This window comes from Apis cerana, linkage group LG9, assembly GCF_029169275.1.
Source record: "Apis cerana isolate GH-2021 linkage group LG9, AcerK_1.0, whole genome shotgun sequence".
NCBI classification, from domain to species: Eukaryota; Metazoa; Arthropoda; class Insecta; order Hymenoptera; family Apidae; genus Apis; species Apis cerana.
This window is the reverse complement of record NC_083860.1, coordinates 3853185-3872398: the sequence shown is the minus strand read 5'-3', so window position 1 is coordinate 3872398 and position 19214 is coordinate 3853185. Positions and strand designations below refer to the sequence as shown.

Below are 19214 nucleotides of genomic sequence, written 5' to 3'. Positions count from 1 at the left end.
AAGAAATTAATTTAAATATATAAATAAAACATTCGTGCATTACACACCCTTACGCAATGGAATCTTATTTTCTCATTGATCAGAAACCGGAAACTTGGCAGTAATGATCGCAGTAGGATTTACGGTTCATTTCTGAAATCCGCCGCACGTGTTCCACATTAAAATTCACATTTAGGAGAGACGAATGCAATTTCATTCGAATCGCACAATGGATTGTGCGGATTCATGGGCTTCGTATGGTGGTGCCGTAAAAGAGAATACGTAAACATGAAATCGAGCAGAGAGAATACGTTTGTTTCGAACAGCCGTGGCGGAAATTAATGGCGGAACAGAGAGGCGTATGCGCGAGATTCCCAATTCCCTCGAGGACTCACCGTTCGTGCTTAGACCGGGGCTGGATGTGAATTTTGCCACGTCCACGATTTTTACCGCGAATGTCTGTCCTGTCTGCCTGTGAATGCATTTCCTTACAACGCTGAATGGTCCCCTGAAAAAGAAAATAATGGGTTAAACACGTGTAAACTAAGAAAAAAAAAAGTTACAGGAATATTTCACCGAAAATTCCTCTTTTAGACTCGTTTTTCATTGTTTCAAACGATTATAAAAAACAATCCTTTTTCAATTTTAATGTGTGTTAATAAGCTTAAGCAGCTTATTGCAGTGGATTGCAGTTAAAGAAAATATAAATTTAATAAATTATCAATAATAGACATTGAAACAATGTTATGTTGATAGATTGTTGTAAAAGACTAGTGGGAAATGTGTTTCTATCGACAAAAATATTTAAGTCTTTAATTTTTCATCAAATTAGAGGTTTCTTTTTCTCGAGCCTATAACCTATAATTTACAACTTGTTAAGTCAATTATTAACTAGTGAATTATCGTGCAAAAATGTTCTGATAATGATACTTTGTAAAGAATAGTTTTAGAAAGTACTTCATTTTATATTCTAAGAACTCCACCGCGCCACCTATTCTCAAGAACTATTTTCATGGATGAATATAACTTACATATATCACTAACATATTCAAACAACTTTGAACTCGGTAAATTTTTGAACTTTATAGATCTTCCTTAAAGTAACTAAAAATTTGTGGAATTTATATCTTTTTAAATCTTTTCGTATTTAAACAATGAGCTTGAATTATGTTGCGATAATTAGAATTATCGGTATTTACAATCAGAATTTTTATATTTTATTACTACATAAATTTTACAATCTCGTTATATCTCTAAACAAATATTTCGCAATTTTTTTTTAATTCTGACCTCTTTTTGTAATATTCAAATAACTTTCCTTTACCCAAGATAAGGAAAATTAAAATAATTCTTTCTTTATAGAATGAGTAATTTCAATTTAACTAGCAAAAGTATTATCGATACTCTCCTAAAATATAAAAATGTAATTATTTTAATTAAAACAACAATAAAAACAAGTAAAAAATTCTGATTTACAATCCATAGATCGATAACTATTGCTTCAAACAATAATTATTATTCTAACTCTTATTCTAACTATAAAAAGGCTCTCTTGCAACACTTTTTACAACAGATAAGTTGAAAACCATTACTCTAAAGCAACAATTATATTTAATTTTAACTTATTATTAAAAATAACCAAATATATTCTCTAAAAAAAAAACATTTCATAATCTTCTTATCAATCTACAATCGATTGAGAAGCACTGCTTCATCACCCTATTAAGAAAATCTTATTGGTGGGGAGATATCTCTTTTTGAATCCCTTCAACTTCTCTAATAGCTCATTCATGGCATCAATGAACGATCATGAATGTTCCACTGTTCAGCCATATCACCCGAAGAAGTTAAAGCTACGATCCGCAAACATAATCGTAATCACAGCCATGGAACTTCATCTACGACCCATCCCTCGTTCCCATTATGCGAGCATAAACGCAATGACTGGATCAGCATTGACCGCGGCCAACTAAGGTGTATTCATGCCGATATCGGTTTGGCTAATTTGCCGTATGTTAACCACGCGCGCATTCATCGAATTCGCGAAAACCATAATGCACCAAACGATCTCTGCCCGTCGATCGAGCCGCCCACGCGTTATTGCGATTCGATCTGTCTCGAGCACGCCATCTCTACAAATACGATAAGTAATCGAGTTACGTAATCGATTCGTCCAAAATATGTGCATTTGCGAGAGAAATATCTGGGTCACCGATTTTGATTTGATTAAATTTAACGTGTCGTGTGCCGTTTACACATGTGTAATAAAAGAAATAAGGTTTTTTTTTTGTATGAAACAAGCTATGTAAATGTTTCTTCGTGGTTGAAAAAGTAAATTTCGCGCGCGTTAAATTATGAATACGAATTGCTAAAGATATTTTTATTCGGATTTCATATTTTTTTAATTAATTATTAATTTTAGGATCATTATATATAGCTTTCTTTCTTGCAGTTGAAATTAATCTTTTGAGATATATTGGAAGAACGTGTAAATGTAGTACGATTTAATTTAATTACAAATATATGTGGCATGATTAAAATTGTGTATTATTATTATTTTTTAAATAATAAAAAAATTTATTAAATAATTTTTATTTTACTTTTCAATAATTTATATCCCTATAATTTCTATTAAAAGTTATATATTTTTTAATAGAAGTTGCAATACGAAACATTCTTCATACCTTTATAGCTAAAAAATATACAAAGTTTCATTCTAGAAGATACATGTACATAATATATGTACAAAGTTATTACGAAGATTATATGTTCCAACTTATTTCGATCAATGAATCGTATATCATAATACTAACATTGAATATCCAAGCAAAAGTAACAAAAACTTCAAAATATTCTATTATCTAATTTTTATAAACAAAAATTACAGATTATAATTTACAAAAAATAAAAATCAATACATATTTACGATCATTTAATTAAAGCAAAACATTTGAAAACGGATATTAATTACGCAATTGATTTTACATGTGCACTTACTATGAAATGTTAAAATGTTTATGAAACAGCTATAAGAAACAAACGACCCGGAAAACCGAGAAAAGCAGTATTACTTTATGATAATGCCAGACCATATTCCATTACTATAATATAAAAATTGTTGCGTAAAGTGGAATATCCAACTTATAATCTAAACTATAAATATATAAATTAAACTGATTTTCATGCATTGATTAAGTTGAAGAAGATATATGCTCTCATTCGTATCAAGACAATTGTAAAAAATGTAATAAATGTTATAATGTAAAGGATATTAAAAAATAATAAAATTTTTTTAATAATTATTACTTTATGTAAACCATTGAATTTTAAGGAAACTATTTTTATTATATTTATTTTTGTTTCATTTCGTATCTTATAAATTATATCGAATCAGATGCAAATTTCATTTATTCTTCTCTTTTATAAGAAAAAAACTGTAATTTATTTATTATTTTATTCCTCACATGTATTTAGGTAGTCTATTTTAACTGTGAGATTCTGTATATGTATTTATCCGAGATGAAGACACAGTATAAACATACACAATATATGTATATCAATAGCTAATAATTCATAGTGCTCTGGAACACGTCTCTAGAGAAGCGATAAATAATAAATTGTTAAGGCGATCAGTGAGCTATATTATCCAGGCAGATCCTATAACCGACATAACAAGTATCATATTACTTCTCGCGATAAATTATAATATAGTTATATTTTCTCAGAAAATTTTTCAATCACAAACGATAATTAATAATAATAACGAACAAAGGAAACGTAATAAGTTAATTTTTATTGTTATGATTATTATTTAACTTTAGATAAAAAATGAAACTTTTAATGATGATTTCAGTCATAAAAAATTTCATTCTCATAAAAAATTAATATTATAAATAGTAAAAGAAAAGAATCGAAAATTCACGAAGTTCTATAAAAAAGAATACCTAAGTTCTATAAAAAAGAATTGTCAAAATATCTAATCTAAAAATATTTCTAAAGCATTCAAAGAATTGACAAGAATACATCTTCACATCATAATCAAGATCATAAATGATCAAGCAAAATAAATCGAATGAATCGAAATTTTCCATTTACAGAAGATCAAAATTCATCTCATTAAAATGGATTATAAAGTGTTGAGCAACAAGTATTCGCACTATCGTGAAAAAGCTCATACCTAGATACTCGAAGATTCGTGTCAAGAACTAAAAAGACGATAACTGAGCAAAACCTGACTTCACATATCTCGTGATACCATCAACAGGAACAATCTTTATATTCAAATGTATTCAAAACGAAAGTATGCATTATATTGAAATTCTAGAATTGTCTTCTTCTCATTCCCATAAATAATCTTAAATTCTAACGATGTATCATATTATATAAGTAGATAACAAATATATACAACGATACGAAATGAAAATCATCAAACGTGTATATTTTCATCAATGTTCGAAGATATAAATCTCGAAGAATTTTTTTCTCGTTTTCCCGTCATCTGATACTAAATGGATTACACAAATTGACATTTTCTAATTTTTGTTGACAAAAACTCGATAATTCGACAATTTTTAACCGCATAAAAAAGCAATACGAAGGTTTGTTCGCCCATGTCCCACTTTTTACAAGAAATTATCGACACTTCGTTGTTACCTAATGGCGATCGATTAATGTAAATCGGTAAATATTACCTTTTGAATTAACTTTCAAACATCATAATTTCTCTACGATATGAACAATTTTGTTGTCGAAGGTAAAATTATGCTTTTCGTACCTTGAAATTTATTATTTCGAACAGGTAATTTCCACAATATTTTTATCTCAAATAACACGTAATTTGAAAGTATAATTTAACATTATTGTCATAATTTTATGTACCTTAGAGATAAGGATATCTTACTTCGTAAAAATTGTAAACGTATGCCATTGATTATTTCATTATGAAAAAAAAAAAAAAATTAAAAAAAAAATACAATATAAATTACACGTATATATTTTCATTGTTCTCATAAAAAATTGCTATATTTACCAATTATTTTTTGCAGACTTGCTCATTCTAAAAAATATCCATTCTGAGAAATGAGTAAAATTAAAAAATCGTTTATAAGTTTTCACTTGAGATATATTTGTATAATATTAACGAACAAAAATTTTTAAATGGAGTTTGTATGAAAAAAAGATAAGAAATAAAAATATTTGTAAGATATTTTCAACCGACAATCGGCCAATCATAAAGTGAAACCTCTGGGATCGCAGTCAATTAGGTCAATGAGGGAAATCAAAGGAAACCGTTCTAAGCAAAAATATTACATGAGACTATAGGCCGATACTATATAGATTGATGGGAATGAACGCATCCATTTTTTTTTCTTTGCTTTAAGCTTGGAAGAATATAACACATTTTTATTTATTTTAAACCTTTATGTACAAACTAGGTTGTTAACAATCCAACATTAACTTCATTCTTTTTTTCTTATTTTTTCTTTTTAAATTTTCACATAGAAAATATACTTTTAAATATTAATATATGATATTTAAACATAACAACACAAATTACACGTACTAATTCCTTCTTGTTTTTTACTATTCATTAATGATAACTAAAAATGACTATAAATAATTAAAAGTTTCTAATGTAAATAATATAATAATAACATTGATAAATATTCCATTTTTGAAATCTAATTTTTCTAATTTATTAAGTTAAAATTTGTTAAAAGTCTAACAGCAAGAAAATTAAGCTTGAACATTTAATGTACCTAACAGAGTATAAAAGAAAAAAAGATAATGTATTTACATTTCGAAATTTTGTTTTTTAAAATAAAATGTATGCAAATATTATGAATTTTAAAAAATTTCGAAAAATTTCAATAATCACAACTTAATCAATTAATTATAAGTAAAAAAGAATTAAAAACATTATTGAACAATATGAAAAATATAACATCAATCGATTAGAACAGTTTATGAAGAAATTTATGAACGATTTTCTAGAACATGACCAACTATCGACTTGACGATGGAAGAAAAAACTAGGTTTTTTTTTATGAGACTTGCCACGAGAAATGAAGTTTAAGTGGTGATAATTAAAACGCCAATCAAAAGTTGATGCGCGAATTCATGAAATGATCTCGAATTTTTAAATTTCGCTCATTCTGTTGCATGTAACTGCCTGATTCAGCGGCTTCTTTGTTCTGGAAATATATAGACAGAGGTAATCGAAAAGAAGAAAACATCGAGAACGGCTTTAGAGTGGTCCATTAAAAGGTCTAATCAAAAGTTTGTTTACCTCGGAATTTATTAAACGTCAATTGTCCTATTGAGAGTTAAAGCATTGTATTGTACGAATGAACATCTCTCTTTTTATTTTTTCTACATTGGGAATATCGTGCTTATATAAATACTTCTTTTGGAATTTTGATTTCTTGATATAAAATAATTATTTATAATTACATTTTTTTTAATTTGAAAATTAATTTAATAATTTGTTCAACAAAGAGAGTAAATCATGAAAATTCAATTGAAAAAATTAATTATATCGTGAGAAATATAATTAATTTATCAAAATATAAAATTATCATTATTCAATGATGATAATAATTTTAATATTTCAAAAATAAGAATGAAAAAATTTTTAATAAGGGAAATATAATAATAATCGCTCATTAAAACTGAATTGTTAAGACAAATAGAAGTAATAAATTACTTAAGTAACAAGCAATAAAGGGAAAACAAAGAATTACTTATTATTTATAAAGATACAATTGATTTAATAAAATATTTCCCTTTTATAATAAAAACAATAGCATCATTGAAATCATTAATTTAAATAAAGCAAAAATTTTAGATCAATCGGACAATTGAGTTTACGTAGAAGACTGATTCATTCATTGTACTAATTTAAAAACTATTCTTCTTATATACAATGTTTTTATTTTCATATCCAATATAAAATTCACTAATCGATGATCAAATATTTAAAAAAAAATTTACGCAAGAACGGATAAAATTTTGTAGCACATATACGTAGGCATACAATATTTTCAGAGATACATGTAATATCCAGAGATACAAGTGAATTTCTCCGTGAAATTCAGAAACTAGATAATATCTCTCGCTACTCCCCGTTATATGACAAATTAATACTACGGGTTTATTTAGTAAACATCGAGTTCTAAAAGGAAGTTTTAACATAAAACTTCCGCAGAACTAAGTTATATTTCTGTTCACGATTTATTTAAAGTACAAGAAAGCTAATCTGAAAATTAAATATATGATTTATTTGATTATAAATTATCTGAAAAGATATTTAAAGGTATGGACACGTTCATAAGATGGACACGACTAAAATAAATAGATGCATTAATTGAGCAAAATTCATTTGTATAAAATAGAACGATATTTGAATGGTTAAAATTATTCATTTATTAGAACGGATATGACTTTTATTAGAGAGGAAATTACGAGATAAGAAGAATTAATTCTTCGAGTAATGTGCATGATAATATGTGTTTCCTAAATTATTTCTTGTATAATGTATGTACATAAATAAAATGTTTAAATTTGAAGAAAATATGGAACATTCATCGAAAATTTTAATTACAGTTACTGTGTGTTACATTTATTAACCTACGTACAATGATTAAAACATTATACATATTCATTACACTTTACAATTTAAAATAATGGAAATTAAAAATTATTAATCATAATTATTTTAAAATATTGTAGATAGGTACAAAAAATAATAAAGACGAATAAAAAAAAAGAATGATAAAATTAAAAAAATAAAAATTAATTTTCTTTCGTGTAAATTTAGATTTATTATTATTTACTAAAAAAATAATATATCTTTCACAATTATAATATATTTATATATGTAATAATTTAAATAACAATATTTTTTGTTTTTTTTCTATTTTTAATTGAAACAAAATATAATCTGATAAAAATAAATAAGATATTAAAAGTTGAAGCTAAAAATAAATATGAAAATTTATGCATAACAACCTAATACGTACGATTTATATATTCGCTGCATGCTTGATTAAGAAAAGAGAAAATTGAAATATTATTTGTTACAATAAAAAAGCATATTATAAATGATAAAAATTCACTGATTACGAAAATGTATATTATCATAGGAAATATCCTATAAGAACAATATTAAAGAAAAAAAATATTAAAGAAAAATATGATTCATTGAACAAACAAAGTTTCTAATAATCTTCATGAACAACCTACAAAACTTTCTATAAAATCATGTGTATTAAATATAACCCTAGGGACATTAATACAAAATGTTGTAATATAGGTATTCACTACTTCAACACGACTTAACGAATGAATACGATATTAGTCAAAGTTTGGTTTCGAGAACATTGAAATCCCAAAAGCTTTATCCATCTCATTATTTCACAGAGTAAACTTCGTCTCACAATTATAGAAGCTATTTTAATAGACGATTATAGCTTCTGTGATTTTATGTATAACAAAAAGAATGTAAAATATTAGAGGAATAATTTTATAAATGTACGAATAAAATTTTATAAAATAATAATATAAACTACTATTATTATAAAATTAAATTATACTTCGTTGATCAAATTATTTCAAGAAAAGAAATTTTAAATGAAATATTCGTCCTAAAAGTTATCTAATATTTAATCTCACTATCATTTTTAAATTAAATCTCAGACCACGATAATAATCTTAATGATAATTGAGATTTACAGAAAACAAAATACAATATATTTTTGAATATATATTTGAAATATATCTTTGCTTTTAATATATAATTTCTATTTAATATTTTATAAGACATTTTTACAAATTAGAGTTTTCAGAGTTTCGTAATGAGAATATTATCATTTTCAAAAGCTTCGTCATTCAAGAAAATTCCTAAAATCTTAAAATTTCTAAATTAAGATAATTTCTAAAATCTTTAATGACACAAAGTTATACTAGTGAAATAATAATTAATATAAAATATATTGTAATAGTTTCAGTCCCTAAATCTATCTCGTTTTTGTTATTGTTTTTTTATTAATAAAAAATTACTTCCCATCTATATATCATATTTTAAATATAATATAATTAAAAAAAAAATAAAAAATATGATATGATGAAAAGCAAAAATAAAAATGTATTATAAAATACGATGTCAAAGTCATATCATATCACCTAAATAATGATAATATTTAAAAAAATAAAAATTTTTATAAATAAAGATTACTTGCATTTCAATTTTATTTCTAATTATTCATTATTCATTATTTATAAGTTTATATTCGTTTCTTGTATTTCTTAATTTAAGTTAACATTCTAAGTTCACGCAATTTTTATTATAATGATTTTATAACTAACAATTCCTATCAAATTCTTAAATCTGTGATGAAATGAAATTAGTTATCATTATTTTTCCTTAATTCGATAAATCTCAAAATAATCTTTTCGATTCAAAATCCTTTGATAATTGTCAAATGAATTAGGTAATAGTTAGAAATATACAAATGGATTATGATCGATTCTATGCTTCGTTGCGAATATCGAAGGCTTGTTGCGAATATTAGCCTTGTTGTCCCAATGGACTCTGCTCGATTGCTTTATACGACTATTCTCAAAAGACTTATATTCCGAATGTTGGATAACTATCAAGAGGCTGTTTTCAAATACAGAACTATATTTCCAATAGGTAGCACGACTCGCTGATTCGTCTGATTTGTGTTCAAAGAACCGATAGAGATAAATTGAGTTCCTTTTGCTTTTTCTCTATTTGTAAATGTCCCGAAGAAGAGAAAACATTTCCTTGCTTTAGAATCCTAGTGAAATAGGAAATGTCTAGCAAATTTTTCACAAATTTAAAGTATCATTTAAATGATAATCTTGATTTGACGAAGCTGTGATGAAAATTTTTCAATGTATTAAATTATAAAGATATTTTTCTTTGTCTTTTAATTTTCTATTATTAGAAAAAAGGTTTGGTATCTGATTTATTCTATTTTGATATCTCAATTTACTTTCTACTCATTTATATTTTTTTTATTAACAGATTAACGATAATATTGTACATGTAATTAATAACAATAACGACAATGAGTCTTATTACTCAACTAGTGAAAATTTCAATGCTGGAGTTAAAAATAATTTTTAACATCAATTTTCAGTGAAATATAGAATGATAAATCCATGTCTTGACTTTGGACCATATATCACAAAAAATGAGCAGAGTTATTATATTTCACAGAAAATATTATCTTGCTTTCCTATTTGAAGGATATATCACTTGAAATTAGAAGAAAAATATGATTGCAACAGACGATGTACAATCTTATGTTCAAAAAAAGATAATAGCTCACTTGGAACGCCAGTTTTTCAAATGGATTGGCATATATATGCTCTTGTTACGGCCATAAAAATCTTCGTGGATTTTTTTAAATCTACTAAATTTTTCCCACCAATTTATTAAAAATATAATATGCATCAAATAGAAAAATTGAAAATATATACATAATGTAAAAATTATCGAAATTATTATATTTAAAATTAAAAATAAAAGCTATAACTTTGAATATGATTTAGAAGCATTCTACAGTTCAAATCGACTTGTTCAAGGCTTTTATTTTCGACATTTATCACAGTTGTCGAGCACCATGCGAATATAAAGTATTCAAAGCATGATTTTCATGCTGAATATTTCGATCAAAATTTTAAAAACTATTGTTAATGCCTATTATATCTTCGAATTATCTTATCAAAAAAATATGGTGAATATTGGATTTGATGAATATAAGAATGGACAAATATAGAGATTCAGCTGTATATGAAATATGATATTTATAAACTAAAATACACGAAATTACAAACCAATGAAACGTTCCAATATGATTCCAATATAATTGAACAAGATCCGAAGACGGAAACAGTGCTCGATGTTAAAGCTCATCGTTGAAGTAGTGCAGCATCGACAATGATATTCTAGCCCTATAGTTCGGTTGTTTCCGCATTATTGGACTCATAGAGATTACGCAGTAGCTGGCTATAATTGAGAAATAAAGAGGATGGAGAATTGCATTTAGCGAAGTATTAGAGAAGATATTAGAGAAACTTTGACGTAAAAAGCTTTTTCAATACAAGTTCGTAGAACTTTGTTGATACCACTTGACACATTTATTACTAATTGGATTTTGGTATTAGCTATGATCCAACAAAAAATAAAAAATCTATTTATCTATCTATCTATCTATACCTTAAATTGATTTATTGTTTATTGCAACACTTCAAAAACTAAACAAAAAAAATTAACTTAAAATTCTATTATCTTAAAAAATTCTCTAATTAAAAATTTATAAAAATAAAACTACTAGTTATATTTATAACATTTCGAACTAATATTAAGCAATATATTTAATGTAGAATTTAATACAGAAATGATTTCAAATATCTGGTTGGCAGTTTATAGCTATAGATGAAAATACGTGCCAACTTGGATCCAAGCATACGCAATGAATGTTAAACAATCGAAATACTATTTGAAGAAATCCTTTTCCAATCTATTAAATTAAATCTTGATGGAAATCATATTACTTTAAATCTAGAATTTAATTCTCTAGAGAGAAATCTACATTTGTATTAATATATGATTATAGAAAGATATAAAAGAGATTTAACTCGATACTGAAATATTAATCCTAAACTATTTATTTAGAGACATTATATTATACACAGATCTATTTCGTATCTTTTTAATTTTACCACTCTTCAAAAAATATCTCACAATATTTACTTACAAAATTCAATTGCTCGACTCAAAAAACAAAGTCCAAATGGAAATTTTTGCATATCATCTTATTTCGATTTTATTTCGATCCTCCAAAATTATCCCATGAATATCATCATCCTGTATATATGACATTATTTATCCGTTAAATATAATAGATAATGTAAAAATAAATCAATATAGAAATACCTTCTTTCATAAAATGCTAACATAAAATTACCTTTCAAAGAATACATCCATAAACAAGTTTTCTACATCTACTTATAATCACCTTCACATTAAACCAGATACACGTGTATATCTTTATAAAACCGGCAAATTTTTCGTCGATTTCGACAATTCAATGAACTTTAACGTCCAATATAGAAAGTTTAAAATTCGAAAGTTTATTTGGTACATCTGCATCTTGGAAACAATGAGGTGTCAGTTTGCATCCATAGCGATGCCAAGAAGATTTCAACGATTCAATCTTCACGCCACTTCTGAGTTGGAGAGGATCGAACTTTCTCACTTCAAATATACTCGACTACTACCAACCTCGCCTCGACCTAGCTCTAAAGTCTACACATCATCCTGTGCATATAGGACAAAAATACATTTTGCCCTTGATATACATTAAATAACTGACATATATTAAATAAAGCATTGTATCGTCGCATCGTCGTTAACACCTCCAGTCCATCGATATCTTTATCATTTTGTAATTATGTAAATTGTTGTCGGGCAAGTGTCAAATAATTAATAATTAATGTAAATTTTCGATTAAATGAATATTATTGTATTGATATTGTAATGATATTGTAATGATAGCGTAATGAAAGATAAAATTATTATTCCTATATTCCACATTAATGCTCAACTAATATATGATTTCAATAGTGAAATTTATTACAAATATGGACAAGAATTGATCGTGGATAATATTGATAACGTTGAAATATATGCTAATGAACGTAACGTGATAATGTAGCGAATAGTTAAATTGTATATCTATAATCCCTATGATTTAATAAATAGCTATAGAATACAGATATGAATTTAGGATATTCAAAATATAAAAAAATATCCTAGAATTAGTAATGAATATTGTAATAAATGATTAATGTGCTTTAAAATTTATTACAGATTAAATTAGATTTATGTATAAAATTTAAAAAAATTTTTAAACTATTACATCCTATTACTTATACTGTATCCTTTTGATTTGTTTAAATTTTTGCCCAAATAATTACATAATTTAATTTATATTTTTCATAAAAATATTAATGTTAAATAAAAAGTACAATTTTTAATCATTCAAAAATGCTGCACACGCATATCTTTGTAGTTATTTTTGAATTGTTGAGAATAGGAATGAATTCGACCGTGAAGCGAACGGAATACTGATACATTACAGAGTAGAAGAACGAATTAAAAAACCAATTCAAGCAAAAACAAAGCAATGCTGATAAAACCACGGAAAAAATTATTTATAGTACAATGAATCTTCAAAAAACACATTAAACATATTGATTACTCAACGAAATACCTGATGCAACATTTAATTATACGTATAAATTCTATACTAATATTTATTTTCAAGAATATTACGAGCATTTTTTTGCAACGTAACGAATATAATTTATTTTGTTTGTAGTTTATTTAAAAAAATTACACGAATTCGGCAAACATGTTTCAAAATAAAATCTGACCTGTTAATTTTTATTTCAGAGAATTTTAAGTTTACAAAATTCATTAATATAAATTTAATAATAATAAATATTCACCGATAGTATTTGCAGACAATTTATCTATTTTTGTGTACCTATATAATATATATTGATATATTCTGATAAATTTAACGATTTCAAAAGTGAATAATTGTATAACTTATATTCCATTATAAATTTCGAACATTAATATTTATCAAATTTTTTTATGTTTAATTTATTTTCAAAAACTATACTCAAAATTATATTCGTTTTAAAAACTTATCACATTTCTGTGATTAATGCTACAATGTTTATTTATCGTTTTATAAATGGATTCATTGTTATAATATATATATATACCACAATGATTTAACCTTCATCGATTAAACAATGGTTTCCTGGATCAATGAATTGTGGCTCGTAATTTCCAAACTATTACTAGATTAGATTTGTATCATTGTTTCTCTCTTTTTTTTAAATAATTTCATTGTAAAATTACGATAATTAAATTATAGCTTCGAATCACTATTGAATCTTTAATAAAACTATGAAACTATAAAATGCCAAAAGTATAGAAAGAGAGAATGCAAGAAATTATGAAAATATAAAAAAATATTATACAGCTTTGAACTGAAAGAATTTTTTCTATTTTAGATATAAAAATATACTTTATGTAATAAATGATAATGCATTCACATCTTGGCTCTAAAATGGGCCAATCATAACAGTCGGCCATCAACAGAAAATACGAACACCGATCGGTTGTTCACTATCCACCAGGCTAATATTTTAAAGTAAAAATATCCTCGTGAAATTGATATATAAGATCCACGAAGATTACTTTCCGCAAATCTATTATCTCTTTTAATATATGATATATCAAAAGAAAGAAAATCATTTTCAACGTTTCGCTTGTGGACAATCGTTTCGAATGCACAAAATATTTCATTAATAGTTCTCATTAATACATTGTTCTACGGAAAACTGGGACGGATATAAACTACTATAATTTCTATACCCGTTTAAATCACCCGTTTTGGACCAAAAAGAAAATAAAATCCAATTTCGTTTGAAATAAATTTATTAGAATAATAAACGATCTCTCGAAACAAACGATGCAATATATTTCGAAATGAAAACTTTTAATTAAAATAAAAAATTATATCGATATCTGTATCTATATCGACTTTTCCAATTGTATTAGATTGCTGCATAAATTTCATCTCGAAATAAATATAATAGATGTTACTAAATATAGATTGTATAGTTCAAAACAAAAATTTTCGATCGAAGCAAAAAGTTTTTCATGATTGAATGGTTTTGTCGATTTCAATCTTGTACCTGTCTGGTTTTTGCTCTTTCGAAATAGCTTTGCTAAATTCGTAAAGAAAAACGGTCTGAAAACCGCATTTCTGCATGTTGCGCTTTAAAAGAACTAGAACGTAGTTGCTTTAGAAGTATATTTATCAAACTGGCACAGAAAATAATAGATTGAAATTTTCTGAATAAAATACTTTTAAAATACTATTAAAACAAGATTTTGTAAAACGATATTAATTAATCTGATAAAAAATCTTTCTAAAGCTTCTAATTAGATTACTAAAAAAAGATATAAATGATGAAAAAGATTCATAGAAATTTTAGTAATTTAATAATAATTCAATTATTTTTATTTCATATAATTAATTATTTTTATTTATTGAAAAAATTTGTAACTACTAAAATTAATATAAAAAATAATCTAATCTTTCAAAAACATTATTTAAAAAATATAATCGATAATCGATAATCGAAAAAGAAATATAATTGCAAAAATTTGTAACTCGATTGAATTATTTTTAATTTATACACGATTATTATTTTTATCACTATACAAAAAATGTTCATTGTAAAATAAAATGATATAATAATACCACGATTACAAAAAGTTAAACTTCATAAAAATTAAAAAATTTATATATATAGTAAATAATAAGATATCATGTTATTATAGAAATGGATTTTTTTTTATAAATCATGTTAATAAAACATGTGCCCAATACAATGTTATCTTCTCATACCTAAATGCTATTCCTCAATGGAGAATGTCATCAATGGAGCTAGAATGATGAACAAGTTTCGTTCTAAACTATTCTTAGGATATCGAAGTTTATACAGTCATTCATGGGCTAATGACCATGGCGGATAATAGAGAACCACACAATCAATATCCTGTTCAAAGATGATAAGGGCAAAGGGTAAATAAACTAATTCTTCTTAAACTCTTTGTAAGACTATATACTTTAAAACTTATGTTTAGGAAATGAAAGTAAACCATCTTTATATTCATCAATTACTACTGAAATTATTTATTCACGTTAAAATATAAATTTTAAAAAAATCGATCGACAGAAAATCCTTTAGAAATCATATTCGAAAAATTTATGAAATTGAATTATTATTCTGTATCGTTAGCCATATATATTTATTTGAAAATATGAATCCAAAAGAAGATTGACAGAAATGATATTAACGTGAGACCATTTGGGAAATCTCAATCAAGTCTGTTATAATCTTCGAGCATCGATTCCGAGAATATCAAAGTCGAATGTGGTCGATATTTTAATAGAACTATATTGGATTTTACGATATGTCAACAGGAAGGGTATGAGTGGTTAAAAGAGAAATACTTGACGTATTTGACGAGAAAAAATTCCTGATAAATCGCTTGTGATTTTTGTACAAAACTATAAATGTACTGATACTAAAATTCTAAATAATTTTTCCTGTCTTATTTATTATATAATAACTTTTATAATAATACTTTAGTAATAATGAATAATAATGAATATTAAAAACTAATAAATGAAAAAATTTGGAATTTTTTTCATTGTAATGAGTAATATGAACGCCGATGAAATTCTATTCCATTTTAATGAAACTTATTAAAGGAAATTCGAGATTTATTAAAGTAATCTTGTAATGAAAAATAATAAAACTGAATTTTATTACTTAATATATATATAATATATTTAATTATAATATATATTATATTATAATTATGTATAATTTACATAATGCTAAATAAATTTAATTTTGTCGCCATTTTATTATGTAAGAAATGATTTATGATTTTATTTCTCTTATTATTATTACATTAAATTTTGCTTTACCTCTTTCTACTCTATTATTGTTTATCTACTGTATTATTGTTTAGAAATAAAATCATACGATATTGCTTTCATATTTAATTATATATCGAATAAAAATATATATGTGTGTGTGCAATTATTGGTAAACTTTATTATTTAAAATTCGAAGGACAAAATATTACATCAGAAACATTCCACGAATTTTCAGCTATTAGCGACTCTGTATCGTTCCATTTAAAACGTAACGATTCATTAGGATCGATGGCACCTTTCCTATGAAATAGAATCCAACTTCATATCATCGGTAACAATTGGCATCATGCCAAAGAGAAGATATAAGAAACAAATGGCGCATCTATTGCTTCGGTAATAACTAAGTTATAACGTTTATAAAAGCGAAGAGCAAAAACAATAAACAGATTTCTTATAAAATTACATTTAATCCATAATTAATTTTGCATAACGTTTTGTATACATTTTTCACAGAACACTGCAATCATATTTTATATAAAAATATATATATTCTATGAAAACAAGAAAAAAATATCATGTAATATAAATAAATCGCTCAGAAATCAAACCTATTATCCATTTTCTAAAAAATTTTTAATTTTATGATCAAGATTTAATGTTTAAGTTTTCAGAAAACAATTAACCTCGATAAAGTTAACTAATGGCACCTATGTAGCTTAAGTAAAGTATTCTTACATTTTATCGAGCGAAAAACTAGTCCATTATGATTTAACTTTTTTTATTCATCAGCTTCAATTTTTTTTAATAAAGTATAAATATGATGTATTTTTTTTGCCTATAGATTTTAGAAAAAAAAACCTAGAATAATGTTTATCCTATAATCTATATTGTCTTATTTTAAATTGAAACGAATAAAAAAAATATAATAAATTTTTACCTTTAAAACTATTTTTTGAGAGAGAGATAGTTTATATGATAATAACACTTTTCATTACATAAAATAGAAAAGCTAAAATTGATAATATTTTCATATTAAGTTCTATAATCTTTTTATTCCATTTTAGATGTAATTATAAAACTTATAAAGAGTACCTATTCGAATAATCCTAATTGAGAGAAATTTTAGAGCAAAATTTTCTCTTTGAGGAAGAAACTACTTGATACAAATAATCTTTTGGAAGGAAAATCCATTAAAAGGACTTTATATTTATAGAGCACTCGAAAATACGTTCTATGATAAATGCATATATGTAAAGTACTTCATATCTAAAAAATATTCTAATGCAATCTATCTATTATCATATTATCACAAAAATATAATAATGTAATATTCTCTCATTACACATTACTAAAAACACATAAAATGCACTTATATTCTTTTACTTTTCAAAATAAAAATACGAAAATTTTTCATTACATTTTCACTATTTTATTACACCTTAAAATAGAAATTAAACAATTTCTAAATATCAATCACTTCAAGAACTCTATACATACATCTCATATCGATTCGATTTCGATCTTTTCCGAATATTCTTGAGATTTTGCAGTATCTTATTACTTTGAACTTGATCGTATGAGTTTAATATTTGCACGGTCAACAAATCCATCGAAGAAAAACACACGTGACATCTAAGTGATCATCGAGACGGGGAAATCGATGTGATAAGCTTTCTTTATTATCTACAACAGGTCCACACCAGCGACCGACTGGTTCGCAATTAAGTTCAAGGGCGAATTCCATCATCAAGAATTTACTCTAACTTTTCAGAAAACATGTGCACACAGCCGCTGTATACACGACCCTCCACGGCAGTGAGTTACGAGGGGGATGAAAAGTAGGGCGAGCCATCGTAAAAGAAGTGGCGGCCAAGTTGCATTTCACCTGCTATCTGCCAGCGTTAAGGCTCGCTACTGCAATTTCGTGTATTTATTGGAAACTCCTCTCCTTTATTCAGTCGCTCGATCGAATCGAGGGAAACGTATGTGCCGCAACGCTTTTTTCATCCTCTCACGTTCCGAATTTCCATTTCTTCTCGTCGATGTGATCACTCGATAGATTGGATTTTTTAATTAGTATTTAAATTTATGGATAGTGAGATCTACGAAAGAAAGAATGAAACAATAACAGGGGATAGAAAGGATTGGTTAGGGTTTTTTAAGGTGTGAAGTAGCACGTTCGTCACAGAATTTCGCGCGAATAGAAACTCTTGAAGTATTTTATCGAATGAGAGTGAATTTACCATTGATCATATTATCTATAAACATGAAATGACGTAGAATAGACTGTAATAATTTGTTATATCGTATTTGAAATATAATATAAAGTTTCAGGGCGATCTAGATTTTCAAGTATTTTATTATCGAGCTCGTTTCATGCATTACTATTTTTATTGCATTTGATCGAGGTTTTCGTGATTTCGAAAATTTAAATAAAAAGTTGAACATAAAATAAAATATTGATTTAAATTGATATTAAATAACTAAAGGATTTTATTCTAAAATCGTGTTCTTCTATTTTTTTCGTATATATTTTAATTTTTTTTCAATTTTACGGATGACAAATAAAAATTTTATATTTTTTTATTTAATATTTTATTCTTAACAAAGAATATTTAAGAATATTTGAAACATACAATCTCTTTTTTTTAAAATACTAAT

The 19214-nt window shown here is 25.5% G+C and overlaps 1 protein-coding gene and 1 long non-coding RNA gene across 20 annotated transcripts in view; both read right to left on the bottom strand.

Moving 5' to 3' along the window:
• The window catches only part of LOC108000913 (peripheral plasma membrane protein CASK), a 235199-nt gene that overhangs the window by 210938 nt on the left and 5047 nt on the right, over positions 1–19214 (bottom strand). For all 19 annotated transcript variants that reach the window (XM_062079503.1, XM_062079490.1, XM_028668225.2 and 16 more), the window contains exon 2: positions 375–487. Coding sequence is in view for 17 of the 19 variants with exons in the window: in XM_062079490.1 (XP_061935474.1) it covers positions 375–487 (113 nt within the window). In the remaining 2 variants the exon portion in view is untranslated. The remainder of the gene's footprint in view (positions 1–374; positions 488–19214) is intronic.
• LOC133666684 (uncharacterized) lies at positions 10118–12805 on the bottom strand. Its single transcript, XR_009831166.1, has 3 exons — positions 11979–12805; positions 11769–11878; positions 10118–11017 (listed from the first exon to the last, which is right to left on the bottom strand). It is a non-coding gene; the product is annotated as an uncharacterized LOC133666684 (long non-coding RNA).